The sequence below is a fragment of the Oncorhynchus keta genome, chromosome 16, assembly GCF_023373465.1.
Source record: "Oncorhynchus keta strain PuntledgeMale-10-30-2019 chromosome 16, Oket_V2, whole genome shotgun sequence".
Taxonomy (NCBI): Eukaryota; Metazoa; Chordata; class Actinopteri; order Salmoniformes; family Salmonidae; genus Oncorhynchus; species Oncorhynchus keta.
Window position 1 is genome coordinate 18054078 of NC_068436.1, and position 21063 is coordinate 18075140.

Genomic DNA, 21063 nt, shown 5'->3' on the forward strand with positions numbered 1-21063 from the left:
CTCCCCACATTTCTTGCTAACAAACGATCGTTTTGGCAGACGGTTAGGACATCTACTTTGTGCATGACACAAGTCATTTTTCCAACAATTGTTTACATTGGGATTATTTCACTTATAATTCACTGTATCACAAATTCAGTGGGCCAGAAGTTTACATACAATAAGTTGGCTGTGCCTTTAAACAGTTTGTAAAATTCCCGAAAATGATGTCATGGCTTTAGAAGCTTCTGATAGGCTAATTGACATCCTTTGAGTCAATTGGAGGAGTACCTGTAGATGTATTTCAAGGCCTACCTTCAAACTCAGTGCCTCTTTGCTTGACTCCATGGGAAAAGCAAAGGAAATCAGGCAAGACCTCAGAAAAAAATGTAGACCTCCACAAGTCTGGTTCCTCCTTGGGAGCAATTTCCAAACGCCTGAAGGTACCTCGCTCATCTGTAGAAACAATAGTACGCAAGTATAAACACCATGGTATGACGCAGGCGTCATACCGCTCAGGAAGGAGACGCGTTCTCTCTCCTAGAGATGAACGTACTTTGGGTCGAAAAGTGCAAATCCATCCCAGAACAACAGCAAAGGACCTTGTGAAGATGCTGGAGGAAACAGGTACAAAATGGTCTATATCCACAGGCAAACGAGTCCTATATCGACATACCCCGAGAGGCCGCTCAGCAAGGAAGAAGCTACTGCTCCAAAACCGCCATAAAAAAGCCATACTACAGTTTGGGGACAAAGATCCTAGTTTTTGGAGAAATGTCCTCTGGTCTGATGAAACAAAAATCGAACTGTTTGGCCATAATGACCATTGTTATGTTTGGAGGGAAAAGGGCTTTCAAGCCGAAGAACACCATCATGTTGTGGGGGTGCTTTGCTGCAGGAGGGTCTGGTGCACCACTAGAACACCTGGGAAGGACACTGCAGGGCAAATCGGTTTGCAATTTGAAGTGGTACATATGTGCGACAACCTACTAAATTCATAGTGACAGGTTGCACAAGTAAACAAGGAGCATAGACTATTTCCCTGACCGGGAATCGAACCCGGGCCGCGGCGGTGAGAGCGCCGAATCCTAACCACTAGACCACCAGGGAAGGATAATACAGTGCAAATCGGTTCTCAGTGTGAGCTGGTACATATGTGCGATAACCTTCTATATTCATTGTGACAGGTTGTACAAGTAAACATGTAGCAAAAGAGTAGTTCCCTGACCGGGAATCGAACCCGGACCGCGGCGGTGAGAGCGCAATCCTAACCACTAGACCACCAGGGAAGGGTACTACAGTGCAATTCGTTTCCCAGTTTGAAATGGTACATATAGTTGAAGTCGTAAGTTTCCATCCACTTAGGCTGGAGTCATTAAAACCTGTTTGTCAACCCCTCCCCACATTTCTTGCTAACAAACGATCGTTTTGGCAGACGGTTAGGACATCTACTTTGTGCATGACACAAGTCATTTTTCCAACAATTGTTTACATTGGGATTATTTCACTTATAATTCACTGTATCACAAATTCAGTGGGCCAGAAGTTTACATACAATAAGTTGGCTGTGCCTTTAAACAGTTTGTAAAATTCCCGAAAATGATGTCATGGCTTTAGAAGCTTCTGATAGGCTAATTGACATCCTTTGAGTCAATTGGAGGAGTACCTGTAGATGTATTTCAAGGCCTACCTTCAAACTCAGTGCCTCTTTGCTTGACTCCATGGGAAAAGCAAAGGAAATCAGGCAAGACCTCAGAAAAAAATGTAGACCTCCACAAGTCTGGTTCCTCCTTGGGAGCAATTTCCAAACGCCTGAAGGTACCTCGCTCATCTGTAGAAACAATAGTACGCAAGTATAAACACCATGGTATGACGCAGGCGTCATACCGCTCAGGAAGGAGACGCGTTCTCTCTCCTAGAGATGAACGTACTTTGGGTCGAAAAGTGCAAATCCATCCCAGAACAACAGCAAAGGACCTTGTGAAGATGCTGGAGGAAACAGGTACAAAATGGTCTATATCCACAGGCAAACGAGTCCTATATCGACATACCCCGAGAGGCCGCTCAGCAAGGAAGAAGCTACTGCTCCAAAACCGCCATAAAAAAGCCATACTACAGTTTGGGGACAAAGATCCTAGTTTTTGGAGAAATGTCCTCTGGTCTGATGAAACAAAAATCGAACTGTTTGGCCATAATGACCATTGTTATGTTTGGAGGGAAAAGGGGGAGGCTTTCAAGCCGAAGAACACCATCATGTTGTGGGGGTGCTTTGCTGCAGGAGGGTCTGGTGCACCACTAGAACACCTGGGAAGGACACTGCAGGGCAAATCGGTTTGCAATTTGAAGTGGTACATATGTGCGACAACCTACTAAATTCATAGTGACAGGTTGCACAAGTAAACAAGGAGCATAGACTATTTCCCTGACCGGGAATCGAACCCGGGCTAGAGCGCCGAATTAACCACTAGACCACCAGGGAAGGATAATACAGTGCAAATCGGTTCTCAGTGTGAGCTGGTACATATGTGCGATAACCTTCTATATTCATTGTGACAGGTTGTACAAGTGTAGCAAAAGAGTAGTTCCCTGACCGGGAATCGAACCTCAGTGTGAGCTGGGCCGCAGGTTGTACAAGGTGAAAAGAGCGCCGAATCCTAACCACTAGACCACCAGGGAAGGGTACTACAGTGCAATTCGTTTCCCAGTTTGAAATGGTACATATAGTTGAAGTCGTAAGTTTCCATCCACTTAGGCTGGAGTCATTAAAACCTGTTTGTCAACCCCTCCCCACATTTCTTGCTAACAAACGATCGTTTTGGCAGACGGTTAGGACATCTACTTTGTGCATGACACAAGTCATTTTTCCAACAATTGTTTACATTGGGATTATTTCACTTATAATTCACTGTATCACAAATTCAGTGGGCCAGAAGTTTACATACAATAAGTTGGCTGTGCCTTTAAACAGTTTGTAAAATTCCCGAAAATGATGTCATGGCTTTAGAAGCTTCTGATAGGCTAATTGACATCCTTTGAGTCAATTGGAGGAGTACCTGTAGATGTATTTCAAGGCCTACCTTCAAACTCAGTGCCTCTTTGCTTGACTCCATGGGAAAAGCAAAGGAAATCAGGCAAGACCTCAGAAAAAAATGTAGACCTCCACAAGTCTGGTTCCTCCTTGGGAGCAATTTCCAAACGCCTGAAGGTACCTCGCTCATCTGTAGAAACAATAGTACGCAAGTATAAACACCATGGTATGACGCAGGCGTCATACCGCTCAGGAAGGAGACGCGTTCTCTCTCCTAGAGATGAACGTACTTTGGGTCGAAAAGTGCAAATCCATCCCAGAACAACAGCAAAGGACCTTGTGAAGATGCTGGAGGAAACAGGTACAAAATGGTCTATATCCACAGGCAAACGAGTCCTATATCGACATACCCCGAGAGGCCGCTCAGCAAGGAAGAAGCTACTGCTCCAAAACCGCCATAAAAAAGCCATACTACAGTTTGGGGACAAAGATCCTAGTTTTTGGAGAAATGTCCTCTGGTCTGATGAAACAAAAATCGAACTGTTTGGCCATAATGACCATTGTTATGTTTGGAGGGAAAAGGGCTTTCAAGCCGAAGAACACCATCATGTTGTGGGGGTGCTTTGCTGCAGGAGGGTCTGGTGCACCACTAGAACACCTGGGAAGGACACTGCAGGGCAAATCGGTTTGCAATTTGAAGTGGTACATATGTGCGACAACCTACTAAATTCATAGTGACAGGTTGCACAAGTAAACAAGGAGCATAGACTATTTCCCTGACCGGGAATCGAACCCGGGCCGCGGCGGTGAGAGCGCCGAATCCTAACCACTAGACCACCAGGGAAGGATAATACAGTGCAAATCGGTTCTCAGTGTGAGCTGGTACATATGTGCGATAACCTTCTATATTCATTGTGACAGGTTGTACAAGTAAACATGTAGCAAAAGAGTAGTTCCCTGACCGGGAATCGAACCCGGGCCGCGGCGGTGAGAGCGCCGAATCCTAACCACTAGACCACCAGGGAAGGGTACTACAGTGCAATTCGTTTCCCAGTTTGAAATGGTACATATAGTTGAAGTCGTAAGTTTCCATCCACTTAGGCTGGAGTCATTAAAACCTGTTTGTCAACCCCTCCCCACATTTCTTGCTAACAAACGATCGTTTTGGCAGACGGTTAGGACATCTACTTTGTGCATGACACAAGTCATTTTTCCAACAATTGTTTACATTGGGATTATTTCACTTATAATTCACTGTATCACAAATTCAGTGGGCCAGAAGTTTACATACAATAAGTTGGCTGTGCCTTTAAACAGTTTGTAAAATTCCCGAAAATGATGTCATGGCTTTAGAAGCTTCTGATAGGCTAATTGACATCCTTTGAGTCAATTGGAGGAGTACCTGTAGATGTATTTCAAGGCCTACCTTCAAACTCAGTGCCTCTTTGCTTGACTCCATGGGAAAAGCAAAGGAAATCAGGCAAGACCTCAGAAAAAAAATGTAGACCTCCACAAGTCTGGTTCCTCCTTCCTCCTTATTGTGGTAGAGCAATTCAACTGATCCATCACAAGTTCCATTGTTAGATGTTACCACAAAATGTAGTAGACAAAAGTATTTTGTATCTACATAATTGTTGTAGCTCATATATAACCAGTCAGTTGTTTTTGGCAGCTATTTGCAATAGTAGGCTCTCTGGAACTAATGTCAGCTACTTTAGCTAGCCACAGCTTTGACATCTGACCGCCGGCCTGCTGCTAGCTAGATACTGTAGCGATCAACCACGTTAACTCCACTATTTCGCAATAAAGTACCAGGGCTTGATATGGCGACAACTACATTGCAATACACAGTAAATATATTAGATCTATTTTGAGCGTCATACCGTGAAAGTAAAGAGGTCAACTTCTAGGTTTAAAAGACATTCGGCAGTTGAACGCGAGGCTTTGAGCGGGAGTTCAGACATGGAGTAGAAGAACAATCCAGTTTCAGTTTTGGGCTGCAGCCAGTTACTAACCTACTGTGGCAAATAGAGGGGTTCTCTGTCTGATCAAACCAGTGGTCAGTCAGCTTATATTTCAGAACAGGAAATCAAATAAAAAACAAACAACTCTTCATTCAATACTTTATTTGTATTAATCATTCGTATTCCAGCAATTGTTTTTGGTGTACGTACAATTTTTTTAATGCATCACTTTTTATTCACTACACCCAGCACCCTTCCCAACCTCTTCACCAAGAATGAGGTAAAACACCTCTCATGTTCCCCTCAAATGAACAATTGGACAACGATGAAGGGATGCTGTGTGAAGACTGTACACATCAAAAGACACTTGAGGTTGTAGTCGAGGATGAACAACTGGGTCATCTGAATGGGGAAAGGGGACATAGGGAAGGGGTGGCAAACCCTCCCCCTGAAAGGCTGGGGGTGCAGGCTTTTGTTCCAGCCCTGCTATACCACACCTGATTCCGCTAATCAAGGTTCCCCGATGAGCAGAATGTTAGTAGATTGAGATGGGTTGGGCCTAGATCAGCATTTCCCAAACTCGAGACCCCAAGGGGTGCACGTTTTGGTTTTCTCCTAGCCCCAGCTAACACAGTCCAATAAACCACGAATAATCCATCTTCAGTTTACATCGCAATTAGCTTAATCAGCTGTGTTTGCGAGGGATGGCCCCAGAGGACTGAAGTTGCCCATCGCTGCCCTGTGGATCGATAGAGAAGCTGAATTAAGTCGTCAGGCAACGGTAAAGCACAGCTGGAACAAAAGCCTCCACCTGCGGTAGGCCTCCAGGAGGAGGGAAGGCCACCCGTAGTGGCTTGGTGTAAAAGTACATTACATTATAGTCAGAAAAAGTCTACCTTCAAATTCCTTTTCACAATGAAAATACACTTTTAGTATACAGACCTTGTGTACACCGTGGATAACAGAAAAGTACTATCTGTTGTCAACTCAACCGTAAGAAAGATTTGACCCAAAAAAATGACAAACAGACACTAACAACGCTTATGTACAAAATGAGAAAGAGCTGTATATACCATTTGATCAAGACAACTGTTAACTTTTTTAATTTAAATCATAATAATAAAGTGTTAACAGACAATTTAAAAGAAAGAAAGAACAGAAAGGCGGATCATGATATTAACGGGGTAAAACAGACCAAGTGTGCTGTTTAGTAACAGAATCATACCTCAAAACATGTTGATGTACAAACAGTACACATTAAAACACATGTCATGTATAAAGGCATGCATACGTTATATGCATGAGCTCACACACACATCCTTATAAATAGGTCCTTCATAGACCCAACTCTGAGACCGGACAGGTGTAGTGGCTGGTGATGGACAGGTTCTCCATAAGGAACAAGACCAAAGACACTGTTTGCCGGCAGGATGTAGACGCCTTCTAACCACATTCTACACAAGAATGTCATTACACTGCCCACCCAATAAGTTGCATTGAAGCCAATCCAGCCAATGAAATGGAGGCAGACATTTTGTATATCCGTTACAGTGTGGATATGCTACGGATGTTGTTTGTTTAATAGTGAGGTATTTATTGGTTTTAGTCTGGTCATTAATGCAATGATAAAACTCAGTTCTTCTTCACAGGCTATTATGTTCCTTCTCGGACTCCCTCCTCACCCACCAACACACCACAACCTGTCCAATCTTTAAGTTCTGGGTTCCTGGTGTCTTCTCACCTGGTTTCAAACACTGGCGGCTCATATCATGGCCCATTTCTCAAGTGCGTCTTCCCAGGGAATGTCAAATGCTCGTCTCCTTTATAAAAGTAAGCAGCACTCGATTTATTGACATGTCCCCCTTTCCATACATACAACAGGTACATAACAGTACAAACAGCAAGACATCGGTTCAGAATCAACAACTATCTGAATTGGAAGGGAAGGGAAAAAGTAATTCCCAGGACCCATCATGGTTGTTTTATGGGTATTACCATATATATCTTCTGGGCTAACTGTCATCGTATCGTATCATAGCATACAACATCCACGACTTCAAATCATTCAGAGTATAAAATACCATTTTGAAATATATGTAAAGAGGTATGACGCATGGAATGATGTTACATGAAGACAATAACGACAATGCATTCATTATACAAATATAAGCGGAGTATCATTATAAAAACAAATGTGTGATTTGTTTGTTTTGTTCATCATGTCGTGTTGCAGGGTAGCCTAGTGGTTAGAGCGTTGGACTGATAACCGCAAGGTTGCATGTTCAAATCCCAGAGCTGACAACTGACTTGCCTAGTAAAATAAAAAAACATTCAGTGTTTTGAATGTATTTTCAGTAGAGTGGCCACTAGGTGGCGTCTGACTACACATAAACAGTCAATGGGCACAAGCCACTTGATAATCAAACTCAAGCAGGTGGTTACTATAGGCACGTCTGTCTGTCTCCCTCTCTCCCCCTCTTTTCTTTCTCTCTCTCTTCCTGTGTCTCTGCTAAAGTAGTACCATTTCTAAGTTAATTTACCCTACTCCTATTTAATACTAGCTACATTCTCTTGCCATCTTCTCTCTCGTTTGCTCGCTCTATTCTCTTACTCCTTTCTTAATACCCTTCCCCCTCCCTTTCACATCTCTCAATCTTTGTCCTTTCTCTCCCTCAGTCTCTTGATCTCTTCTATCCCTTTCTCTCTCTCCCTCGCTCTCTTTTAGTAGTGTAAATTAGTTAGTAGATAACTTGGTACCACCTCTCAACTCTTTGTAATTTATTTAGCTAGTATCTAACTATACCTGTGTAGTCATCATTTTGACCACAGTCAAATCTAAACAAAGCCTGAGCCTATTTCTCTCTCTCGTTCCCTCGCTCCTGTGCCATCACTCAAACAAACACCCTAACACTCCACTGTGTGCTTGTGTGATGTCCCAAACCTCTAGGACCCTCCAATCAATCAGCATCTTCAGAGAATCTTCCAAAGTGTAATTGGACCTTTCCCCTCTACACCAAACCGCCACCCCATTTAAGTGCTGGTAGAGTCTGAATTAATTAATCGTCCTGTCTCCTCCTCTTCCTCCTATCATTGCTCCTCTTCCTCGGTGATGCCCTGTGCTTTCAGTTCATCCAGGACGTTGTCTAGATGGCTAGGGTCGGGGTAGCCGTGGCCCGTGAGGTTGGAGCCAAATTCCGTCTTGTGGTGCACCTCGTTCCAGATGACCGTGTCCAACTCGCCTGTGGTGCTGGACGTGCCCACCGAGAAGACCAGGCGCCGGTCCCACGCGGTCAGCAGGAGTCTGAGTACCTGGGGGAGAGAGAGAGCGAGGATATGGAGGGAGAGGAGGTGGAGGGAGAGGAGGTAAAGGGAGAGGACGTGTACGGAGAGAGGGAGAGAAGGTAGAGGGAGAGAAGGTAGAGGGAGAGAAGGTGGAGGGAGAGAAGGTAGAGGGAGAGAAGGTAGAGGGAGAGAAGGTGGAGGGAGAGAAGGTGGAGGGAGAGAGGGAGAGAAGGTGGAGGGAGAGAGGGGAGAGAGAGGTGGAGGGAGAGAGGGAGAGGAGGGAGGTGGAGGGAGAGAGGGAGGAGGTGGAGGGAGAGAAGGTGGAGGGAGAGAAGGTGGAGGAGGGAGAGAGGGTGGAGGGAGGAGGGAGAGAGGTGGAGAGAGAAGGTGGAGGGAGAGAGGGGAGAGAGAGGTGGAGGGAGAGAAGGTTGAGAGAGAGGGAGGAGGTGGAGGAGAGAAGGTGGAGAGGGTGGAGGGAGAGAGAGGTGGAGGGAGAGAAGGTGGAGGGAGAGAAGGTGGAGGGAGAGAGGTGGAGGTGGAGGGAGAGAAGGTGGAGGGAGAGAAGGTGGAGGGAGAGAAGGTGGAGGGAGAGAGGGAGAGGAGGTGGAGGGAGAGAGGGAGAGGAGGTGGAGGGAGAGAAGGTGGAGGGAGAGAGGTGGAGGGAGAGAGGGAGAGGAGGTGGAGGAGAGAGGGGGAGAAGGTGGAGGGAGAGGAGGTGGAGGGAGAGAGGTGGAGGGAGAGAGGGAGAAGAGGTGGAGGGAGAGAGGGAGAGGAGGTGGAGGGAGAGAGGGAGAGGACGTGGAGGGAGAGAGGGAGAGGAGGTGGAGGGAGAGAGGGAGAGGACGTGGAGGGAAAAGGAGGTGAGATGGTTAGAGACGGCTTCATAATTTCAACTTTCAGAGTTTCCTCGATACAACTTCAAGGGAAAACGTCCCGGGTTTATAAAGGACAAAGATTGGGCTAAAATCCAGAAAGCTTTGAGTTGTACTGGACAACAGTATCTGCTACAATGGAATATGTCAAAGCGTAGGTTCTTACCTTGCGTCCCTTCTCGCTGTCTGGGAGGTAGCAGTGACGCGGGAACCCTCTGGCTGTAAAGGGCTTGCCTGGGTTGGGGTGCTCTGGGCCCTGGATGCCAGGCAGGACGTTGTAGATGATGCGGATGGTCTTGCAGTCGTGGTGGCCAGGCAGCGAGTGGGGGATGACGTGGTACTCCATCTTCCCGGGCGGCTGGTTGCCCGTCTTCACGCCATAGATGGTTTTGCAGGTAGGACACTGCAGGCTGCCATCTTTGTTGCCGTTGTTGTACATGGCCACCAGGCACTGGAGGTGGTACTGGTGCCCACACTGGGCCAGGCGACCTATGAAGTCACCACCCTTGTAGCCTGACGCCCCCCCGAGGGCCTCCATACAGATGGTACAGTTCTGAAGAGAGGAGAGGAGAGGAGAGGGGAGGAGAGGAGTGGGGAGGAGAGGAGTGGGGAGGAGAGGAGGAGATAGGAGGGATCCTTTAGCCAACCTGTAAGTACTTAGCTATCCAAAATAGGAAAAGCACCCACACAGCTGAGTCAGCCTGTTGCAGGTGAGTGGGAATCATTCAATACAATTCTTGAAAGTGCTGATGATGGCTAGCTGGCCAATAGGTCATGTTAATCAATGAAAGTGTTACAGGCCAGAGCAGCGTGCAGGTCTTTCTTTAAATATGTACTTGGCTATCCACATTTCCTTCAACAGATAATGTGTTGTGATGATAATGGACACGTCCCAAATGACACCCGATGGGCCCTGGTGAAACGTATGGCACTTTATAGGGCATAGGGTGTCCTTTCAGACTTAAGCAATGACTGGAGAGAACAGATCTCACCTCCTCTGGTGCTATCCTGACTTTCTGAAGATACTGCTTCACCACCTCCTCTGTTGTCTTACCTGGAGAGAGGAGAGACAGGAGGAGAGAGAGAGGAGTGAAAACATAAGGAGAGAAAGGAGGAGAGAAGAGAGAAAAGAGAGAGAAAACATAAGGAGAGACAGGAGGAGAGACAGGAGGAGAGAGAGAAGGAGAGAAAGGAGAGAGAAAACATAAGGAGAGAGAGAAGAGAGAAAGGAGAGAGAACATATTAGTGTGCTGAGCAAAAATCTTCCACACAATGTAATGATTTTGTGTATAGGGGTGACTGTGTGTGTGTGTATAGGCCTATATATTAGTGCTGGTTTTATAGTGTGTGCTATTGTACCTTTGCCGGCCTGTTTCTTGGTGGTCTTGCGGCAGCAGTGGCCCAGGCCGGGGACGGGCTTGATGTCCCTCTTGCTGACGGGCGGGGGGTGCAGCACCAGTTTGGGTGGGCGGGTGAGACACACAGGGAACCCCGCAGCGCTCATCAGGATCCCTGTGATACCGGCCAGCGCTGGGTGGACCGGGCTGTTCCCACTGAGGTTCTTCACTGGGACAGTGGGCACGCTGAAACACAACGGGAACCACATGCTGGTTACACACGGGCATCTCACCAAACATACGCCTGGGAAGACTCTGGGAGTTGCAGCGCTGACCTAGGATCAGCTGTTACAGGACTTGCACTAAACAAACCCTCCCTGACACTAACAGACAGAAATACAGCAGGCTTACTGCTGACCCCCACACAGGGTTGGGACGAGCCTAGTCCGTGTGATTACAAGACGTTAACCAAGCCACCTACAGTATAGACAGGTAGAGAAGTCTGTCCCAAATGGCAACCACCATAGATAGCGCACTACGTATAGGGCTCTGGTCCAAAGTAGTGCACTATGTAGGGAATAGGGTGCCATTTGGGAAGCAGTCGTTCAGGAGGTGTACACGGGCCAGCTGTAATCTCTATTGGCAACAACACCTCACCTACTATGACCAGCTGCTGCATGTGACCAATTCAAAGAATGTCCAGGAGCCAATGACCTGTATGTGTGTGCCCATAAAATTAGAATAATCTATTTCTATGTGTGGCTGTGTGTGTGTGTGTGTGTGTGTGTGTGTGTGTGTGTGTGTGTGTGTGTGTGGCCCACAGGCCAGTCTCCTGATCTGGGTCAAAGACTCATACCATAGATGGTACTGCCAGATATCCTCTGTCTAGCCTGTACGTTTCAGAGAACACGGGTTAGGTCTAAGTGGCGCCCTATTCCCTACACAGCGAGCTACGCCTGACCAGAGCCCACGTAGGATGCCTCCAGCTATATAAGGCTCTGACAGTGTCAGTCAAACAATCCCCTATTGTTTGTCCTTTGACATATTTCTGGATGATTCTAGAACGCGCCAATAGCGACTCTACCATTCTAGAGTCCAGGTAGAACGTCTGTGTCATTCACACCAAAGATATTGTACTATACTCTAGCTCCCCAGATCATCTACTTTTACCACAGACAACACAGCCTTTGAGTGTCAATGATATCGGAGCAGATAGATAAGATATGACGATCTGCGTTGTCCTTGGGTATCCTACATTGTCGATAAAATCAGAAGCAGTTCACACACACAGTTCTTCCAAGGGATGGATACTCACATTAAGGACGTGAGGATTGTCATTCTCCCACAGAGGTCAGTCCCGGCACAATCAAATAAGTAATAAAATACAAGAAAATGAGTCACGGAGGAATCGATTTCCTTTCTCTTCACCAGGGGAACAGAGAACCACTAGGGATGTGTCAATGAGAAGTTGAAGAAGAGGTTCCACTCCTCTTTACCTCTCCCTCTCCCTCTCTCTCTCTCTCTCTCTCTCTCTCTCTCTCTCTCTCTCTCTCTCTCTCTCTCTCTCTCTCTCTCTCTCTCTCTCTCTCTCTCTCTCTCTCTCTCTCTCTCTCTCTCTCTCTCTCTCTCTCTCTCTCTCTCTCTCTCTCTCTCACAGCTTGAATTGGCTGCTATGCAAACCTTTATTCTGTCTCTGAGCTGGACTCAGTTTCTGTTCTTTCTCTCTACAGACCTCCTCCTCTCCCTCGGTCCTAGAAGCAGTGTGTGAATCGGACCAAGTGTGTGTGTGTCCTGTCTTATATACGTAATCTGTGAGTTTCCATCTGCTGGCCAGTGACCTCAGAGAGAGGAGACGTCACAGAACTGACAGTGAGCATCACATCACACACCCAGGATCATGGATTACCTTCACTACGTCACCGGCTCTATTGGCTAATACCACCCTGACTGACCACTTACGGAAACACACACACACACACACACACACACACACACACACACACACACACACACACACACACACACACACACACACACACACACACACACACACACACACACACACACACACACACACACACACACACACACACACACACACACACACACACACACGGGACATCTCCAATAATGAACAACAAACATGAGCACAACACAACCCAGTCTTGACACGACTTGGCCTGGTCTTTTAAATGACTAGTAATATATTAACTACAGAGCATTCCATGTGTAAACGGTACTGTACAGGCTACACCACAGCAGAGTTGTGGAGTCTAACTAACCATGTTACATCTCCCCTCGACGGGGGGTGTCATTTAGAATGGGCAAATATGATCAAAAACAATATTTTTTCCCCCGCGCTGTTCCTCCTGCGCTGTTCCTCCTGCGCTGCCACACATCACAAACAGGGTTTGTTGTTCGTTTTGTTGCTTCCCGACATGCAATTATTCAGTCGCTCTGAGAGATGTGAGTTACTGTCGCTGGTAGCAACCACACGGACACGGCAGGAGGGCTGAGCCTGGGAGCTTTGTTCCTTGTGTTGTGACCCACCAAAGCGAGGATATCATTGCTTTTGTGTGACCTTTCAAATAGACAACTACACTGCATGTTTACATACTGTGCATACTATGTAGTGATGGTAGTATAGTAATAATAGTTATAGATGATATGTAGTGATGGTAGTATAGTAATAATAGTTATAGATGATATGTAGTGATGGTAGTATAGTAATAATAGTTATAGATGGTATGTAGTGATGGTAGTATAGTAATAATAGTTATAGATGATATGTAGTGATGGTAGTATAGTAATAATAGTTATAGATGGTATGTAGTGATGGTAGTATAGTAATAATAGTTATAGATGATATGTAGTGATGGTAGTATAGTAATAATAGTTATAGATGGTATGTAGTGATGGTAGTATAGTAATAATAGTTATAGATGGTATGTAGTGATGGTAGTATAGTAATAATAGTTATAGATGGTATGTAGTGATGGTAGTATAGTAATAATAGTTATAGATGATATGTAGTGATGGTAGTATAGTAATAATAGTTATAGATGGTATGTAGTGATGGTAGTATAGTAATAATAGTTATAGATGATATGTAGTGATGGTAGTATAGTAATAATAGTTATAGATGGTATGTAGTGATGGTAGTATAGTAATAATAGTTATAGATGATATGTAGTGATGGTAGTATAGTAATAATAGTTATAGATGATATGTAGTGATGGTAGTATAATAATAATAGTTATAGATGGTAGTATAGTAATAATAGTTATAGATGGTAGTATAGTAATAATAGTTATAGATGATATGTAGTGATGGTAGTATAGTAATAATAGTTATAGATGATATGTAGTGATGGTAGTATAGTAATAATAGTTATAGATGGTAGTATAGTAATAATAGTTATAGATGATATGTAGTGATGGTAGTATAGTAATAATAGTTATAGATGGTAGTATAGTAATAATAGTTATAGATGGTATGTAGTGATGGTAGTATAATAATAGTAGATGGTATATAGTAATAATAGTATAGATGATATGTAGTGATGGTAGTATAGTAATAATAGTTATAGATGATATGTAGTGATGGTAGTATAGTAATAATAGTTATAGATGATATGTAGTGATGGTAGTATAGTAATAATAGTTATAGATGGTAGTATAGTAATAATAGTTATAGATGATATGTAGTGATGGTAGTATAGTAATAATAGTTATAGATGATATGTAGTGATGGTAGTATAGTAATAATAGTTATAGATGATATGTAGTGATGGTAGTATAGTAATAATAGTTATAGATGGTAGTATAGTAATAATAGTTATAGATGATATGTAGTGATGGTAGTATAGTAATAATAGTTATAGATGGTAGTATAGTAATAATAGTTATAGATGATGTATATGGTAGTAGTTATAGATGGTAGTATAGTAATAATAGTTATAGATGATATGTAGTGATGGTAGTATAGTAATAATAGTTATAGATGGTAGTATAGTAATAATAGTTATAGATGATATGTAGTGATGGTAGTATAGTAATAATAGTTATAGATGATATGTAGTGATGGTAGTATAGTAATAATAGTTATAGATGATATGTAGTGATGGTAGTATAGTAATAATAGTTATAGATGGTATGTAGTGATGGTAGTATAGTAATAATAGTTATAGATGTATGTAGTGATGGTAGTATAGTAATAATAGTTATAGATGTATGTAGTGATGGTAGTATAGTAATAATAGTTATAGATGGTATGTAGTGATGGTAGTATAGTAATAATAGTTATAGATGGTAGTATAGTAATAATAGTTACAGATGATATGTAGTGATGGTAGTATAGTAATAATAGTTATAGATGGTATGTAGTGATGGTAGTATAGTAATAATAGTTATAGATGATATGTAGTGATGGTAGTATAGTAATAATAGTTATAGATGTATGTAGTAATGGTAGTATAGTAATAATAGTTATAGATGGTATGTAGTGATGGTAGTATAGTAATAATAGTTATAGATGTATGTAGTAATGGTAGTATAGTAATAATAGTTATAGATGGTATGTAGTGATGGTAGTATAGTAATAATAGTTATAGATGGTATATAGTGATGGTAGTATAGAAATAATAGTTACAGATGGTAGTATAGTAATAATAGTTATAGATGGTATGTAGTGATGGTAGTATAGTAATAATAGTTATAGATGATATGTAGTGATGGTAGTATAGTAATAATAGTTATAGATGGTATGTAGTGATGGTAGTATAGTAATAATAGTTAGAGATGGTAGTATAGTAATAATAGTTATAGATGATATGTAGTGATGGTAGTATAGTAATAATAGTTATAGATGTATGTAGTGATGGTAGTATAGTAATAATAGTTATAGATGGTATGTAGTGATGGTAGTATAGTAATAATAGTTATAGATATGTAGTGATGGTAGTATAGTAATAATAGTTATAGATGATATGTAGTGATGGTAGTATAGTAATAATAGTTATAGATGGTATGTATTGATGGTAGTATAGTAATAATAGTTATAGATGGTATGTAGTGATGGTAGTATAATAATAATAGTTATAGATGATATGTAGTGATGGTAGTATAATAATAATAGTTATAGATGATATGTAGTGATGGTAGTATAGTAATAATAGTTATAGATGGTATGTATTGATGGTAGTATAGTAATAATAGTTATAGATGTATGTAGTGATGGTAGTATAGTAATAATAGTTATAGATGTATGTAGTGATGGTAGTATAGTAATAATAGTTATAGATGGTATGTAGTGATGGTAGTATAGTAATAATAGTTATAGATGGTAGTATAGTAATAATAGTTACAGATGGTAGTATAGTAATAATAGTTACAGATGGTAGTATAGTAATAATAGTTATAGATGGTAGTATAGTAATAATAGTTATAGATGATATGTAGTGATGGTAGTATAGTAATAATAGTTATAGATGGTATGTAGTGATGGTAGTATAGTAATAATAGTTATAGATGATATGTAGTGATGGTAGTATAGTAATAATAGTTATAGATGGTAGTATGGTAGTAATAATAGTTATAGATGGTAGTATAGTAATAATAGTTATAGATGATATGTAGTGATGGTAGTATAGTAATAATAGTTAGATAGATGATATGTAGTTATAGATGGTAGTATGGTAGTATAGTAATAATAGTTATAGATGGTATGTAGTGATGGTAGTATAGTAATAATAGTTGTAGATGATATGTAGTGATGGTAGTATAGTAATAATAGTTATAGATGGTATGTAGTGATGGTAGTATAGTAATAATAGTTATAGATGTATGTAGTGATGGTAGTATAGTAATAATAGTTGTAGATGATATGTAGTGATGGTAGTATAGTAATAATAGTTATAGATGGTAGTATAGTAATAATAGTTATAGATGATATGTAGTGATGGTAGTATAGTAATAATAGTTATAGATGATATGTAGTGATGGTAGTATAGTAATAATAGTTATAGATGATATGTAGTGATGGTAGTATAGTAATAATAGTTATAGATGTATGTAGTGATGGTAGTATAGTAATAATAGTTATAGATGGTATGTAGTGATGGTAGTATAGTAATAATAGTTATAGATGGTATGTAGTGATGGTAGTATAGTAATAATAGTTATAGATGGTATGTAGTGATGGTAGTATAGTAATAATAGTTATAGATGGTATGTAGTGATGGTAGTATAATAATAATAGTTATAGATGATATGTAGTGATGGTAGTATAGTAATAATAGTTATAGATGGTAGTATAGTAATAATAGTTATAGATGATATGTAGTGATGGTAGTATAGTAATAATAGTTATAGATGATATGTAGTGATGGTAGTATAGTAATAATAGTTATAGATGGTATGTAGTGATGGTAGTATAGTAATAATAGTTATAGATGATATGTAGTGATGGTAGTATAGTAATAATAGTTATAGATGGTATGTAGTGATGGTAGTATAGTAATAATAGTTATAGATGATATGTAGTGATGGTAGTATAATAATAATAGTTATAGATGGTATGTAGTGATGGTAGTATAGTAATAATAGTTATAGATGGTAGTATAGTAATAATAGTTATAGATGATATGTAGTGATGGTAGTATAGTAATAATAGTTAGAGATGGTATGTAGTGATGGTAGTATAGTAATAATAGTTATAGATGATATGTAGTGATGGTAGTATAGTAATAATAGTTATAGATGATATGTAGTGATGGTAGTATAGTAATAATAGTTATAGATGGTATGTAGTGATGGTAGTATAGAAATAATAGTTATAGATGATATGTAGTGATGGTAGTATAATAATAATAGTTATAGATGGTATGTAGTGATGGTAGTATAGTAATAATAGTTATAGATGGTATGTAGTGATGGTAGTATAGTAATAATAGTTATAGATGATATGTAGTGATGGTAGTATAGTAATAATAGTTATAGATGATATGTAGTGATGGTAGTATAGTAATAATAGTTATAGATGGTATGTAGTGATGGTAGTATAGTAATAATAGTTATAGATGATATGTAGTGATGGTAGTATAATAATAATAGTTATAGATGGTATGTAGTGATGGTAGTATAGTAATAATAGTTATAGATGGTATGTAGTGATGGTAGTATAGTAATAATAGTTATAGATGGTATGTAGTGATGGTAGTATAGTAATAATAGTTATAGATGGTATGTAGTGATGGTAGTATAGTAATAATAGTTATAGATGGTATGTAGTGATGGTAGTATAGTAATAATAGTTATAGATGGTATGTAGTGATGGTAGTATAGTAATAATAGTTATAGATGATATGTAGTGATGGTAGTATAATAATAATAGTTATAGATGATATGTAGTGATGGTAGTATAGTAATAATAGTTATAGATGATATGTAGTGATGGTAGTATAGTAATAATAGTTATAGATGATATGTAGTGATGGTAGTATAGTAATAATAGTTATAGATGGTAGTATAGTAATAATAGTTATAGATGATATGTAGTGATGGTAGTATAGTAATAATAGTTATAGATGGTATGTAGTGATGGTAGTATAGTAATAATAGTTATAGATGGTAGTATAGTAATAATAGTTATAGATGATATGTAGTGATGGTAGTATAATAATAATAGTTATAGATGATATGTAGTGATGGTAGTATAGTAATAATAGTTATAGATGGTATGTAGTGATGGTAGTATAGTAATAATAGTTATAGATGTATGTAGTGATGGTAGTATAGTAATAATAGTTGTAGATGATATGTAGTGATGGTAGTATAGTAATAATAGTTATAGATGGTATGTAGTGATGGTAGTATAGTAATAATAGTTATAGATGTATGTAGTGATGGTAGTATAGTAATAATAGTTATAGATGTATGTAGTGATGGTAGTATAGTAATAATAGTTATAGATGGTATGTAGTGATGGTAGTATAGTAATAATAGTTATAGATGGTAGTATAGTAATAATAGTTACAGATGATATGTAGTGATGGTAGTATAGTAATAATAGTTATAGATGGTAGTATAGTAATAATAGTTATAGATGATATGTAGTGATGGTAGTATAGTAATAATAGTTATAGATGGTAGTATAGTAATAATAGTTATAGATGATATGTAGTGATGGTAGTATAGTAATAATAGTTATAGATGATATGTAGTGATGGTAGTATAGTAATAATAGTTATAGATGGTATGTAGTGATGGTAGTATAATAATAATAGTTATAGATGATATGTAGTGATGGTAGTATAGTAATAATAGTTATAGATGATATGTAGTGATGGTAGTATAATAATAATAGTTATAGATGATATGTAGTGATGGTAGTATAGTAATAATAGTTATAGATGGTAGTATAGTAATAATAGTTATAGATGATATGTAGTGATGGTAGTATAGTAATAATAGTTATAGATGATATGTAGTGATGGTAGTATAGTAATAATAGTTATAGATGATATGGAGTGATGGTAGTATAGTAATAATAGTTATAGATGGTATGTAGTGATGGTAGTATAGTAATAATAGTTATAGATGGTATGTAGTGATGGTAGTATAATAATAATAGTTATAGATATGTATGATGGTAGTATAGTAATAATAGTTATAGATGATATGTAGTGATGGTAGTATAGTAATAATAGTTATAGATGGTATGTAGTGATGGTAGTATAATAATAATAGTTATAGATGGTAGTATAGTAATAATAGTTATAGATGGTATGTAGTGATGGTAGTATAGTAATAATAGTTATAGATGGTATGTAGTGATGGTAGTATAGTAATAATAGTTATAGATGTATGTAGTGATGGTAGTATAGTAATAATAGTTATAGATGGTATGTAGTGATGGTAGTATAGTAATAATAGTTATAGATGGTATGTAGTGATGGTAGTATAGTAATAATAGTTATAGATGGTATGTAGTGATGGTAGTATAGTAATAATAGTTATAGATGTATGTAGTGATGGTAGTATAGTAATAATAGTTATAGATGGTATGTAGTGATGGTAGTATAATAATAATAGTTATAGATATGTAGTGATGGTAGTATAGTAATAATAGTTATAGATGGTATGTAGTGATGGTAGTATAGTAATAATAGTTATAGATGTATGTAGTGATGGTAGTATAGTAATAATAGTTATAGATGGTATGTAGTGATGGTAGTATAGTAATAATAGTTATAGATGGTATGTAGTGATGGTAGTATAGTAATAATAGTTATAGATGGTATGTAGTGATGGTAGTATAATAATAATAGTTATAGATATGTAGTGATGGTAGTATAGTAATAATAGTTATAGATGATATGTAGTGATGGTAGTATAGTAATAATAGTTATAGATGATATGTAGTGATGGTAGTATAATAATAATAGTTATAGATATGTAGTGATGGTAGTATAGTAATAATAGTTATAGATGGTAGTATAGTAATAATAGTTATAGATGATATGTAGTGATGGTAGTATAATAATAATAGTTATAGATGATATGTAGTGATGGTAGTATAATAATAATAGTTATAGATGGTATGTAGTGATGGTAGTATAGTAATAATAGTTATAGATGTATGTAGTGATGGTAGTATAGTAATAATAGTTATAGATGTATGTAGTGATGGTAGTATAGTAATAATAGTTATAGATGGTATGTAGTGATGGTAGTATAGTAATAATAGTTATAGATGGTAGTATAGTAATAATAGTTACAGATGGTAGTATAGTAATAATAGTTATAGATGGTAGTATAGTAATAATAGTTATAGATGATATGTAGTGATGGTAGTATAGTAATAATAGTTATAGATGGTATGTAGTGATGGTAGTATAGTAATAATAGTTATAGATGATATGTAGTGATGGTAGTATAGTAATAATAGTTATAGATGGTATGTAGTGATGGTAGTATAGTAATAATAGTTATAGATGATATGTAGTGATGGTAGTATAGTAATAATAGTTATAGATGGTATGTAGTGATGGTAGTATAATAATAATAGTTATAGATGATATGTAGTGATGGTAGTATAGTAATAATAGTTATAGATGATATGTAGTGATGGTAGTATAGTAATAATAGTTATAGATGATATGTAGTGATGGTAGTATAGTAATAATAGTTATAGATGGTAGTATAGTAATAATAGTTATAGATGATATGTAGTGATGGTAGTATAGTAATAATAGTTATAGATGATATGTAGTGATGGTAGTATAGTAATAATAGTTATAGATGATATGGAGTGATGGTAGTATAGTAATAATAGTTATAGATGGTATGTAGTGATGGTAGTATAGTAATAATAGTTATAGATGGTATGTAGTGATGGTAGTATAATAATAATAGTTATAGATATGTAGTGATGGTAGTATAGTAATAATAGTTATAGATGATATGTAGTGATGGTAGTATAGTAATAATAGTTATAGATGGTATGTAGTGATGGTAGTATAATAATAATAGTTATAGATATGTAGTGATGGTAGTATAGTAATAATAGTTATAGATGGTATGTAGTGATGGTAGTATAGT

General features: G+C 38.6%; 1 protein-coding gene, 2 long non-coding RNA genes and 3 other non-coding genes across 6 annotated transcripts in view; 2 read left to right on the forward strand and 4 right to left on the reverse strand.

Annotated features, from left to right (window-relative positions):
• The window catches only part of LOC127908011 (uncharacterized), a 110930-nt gene that overhangs the window by 41263 nt on the left and 48604 nt on the right, over positions 1-21063 (forward strand). The window lies entirely within an intron of this gene.
• trnae-cuc (transfer RNA glutamic acid (anticodon CUC)) lies at positions 1018-1089 on the reverse strand. Its single transcript has one exon. It is a non-coding gene; the product is annotated as a tRNA-Glu (tRNA).
• On the reverse strand, positions 3780-3851 carry trnae-cuc (transfer RNA glutamic acid (anticodon CUC)). The gene has a single exon. It is a non-coding gene; the product is annotated as a tRNA-Glu (tRNA).
• trnae-cuc (transfer RNA glutamic acid (anticodon CUC)) lies at positions 3961-4032 on the reverse strand. Its single transcript has one exon. It is a non-coding gene; the product is annotated as a tRNA-Glu (tRNA).
• LOC118378322 (E3 ubiquitin-protein ligase DTX1-like) overlaps positions 5119-21063 on the reverse strand; it is a 55889-nt gene continuing 39944 nt past the window's right edge. The window contains exons 7-10 of the mRNA XM_052464922.1: positions 10485-10708; positions 10118-10179; positions 9292-9678; positions 5119-8280 (exon numbers count right to left, since the gene is read on the reverse strand). Coding sequence (XP_052320882.1) covers positions 8059-8280; positions 9292-9678; positions 10118-10179; positions 10485-10708 — 895 coding nt within the window. The 3' untranslated portion in view covers positions 5119-8058. The remainder of the gene's footprint in view (positions 8281-9291; positions 9679-10117; positions 10180-10484; positions 10709-21063) is intronic.
• LOC127908012 (uncharacterized) lies at positions 8282-8901 on the forward strand. Its single transcript, XR_008065883.1, has 3 exons — positions 8282-8372; positions 8418-8485; positions 8804-8901. It is a non-coding gene; the product is annotated as an uncharacterized LOC127908012 (long non-coding RNA).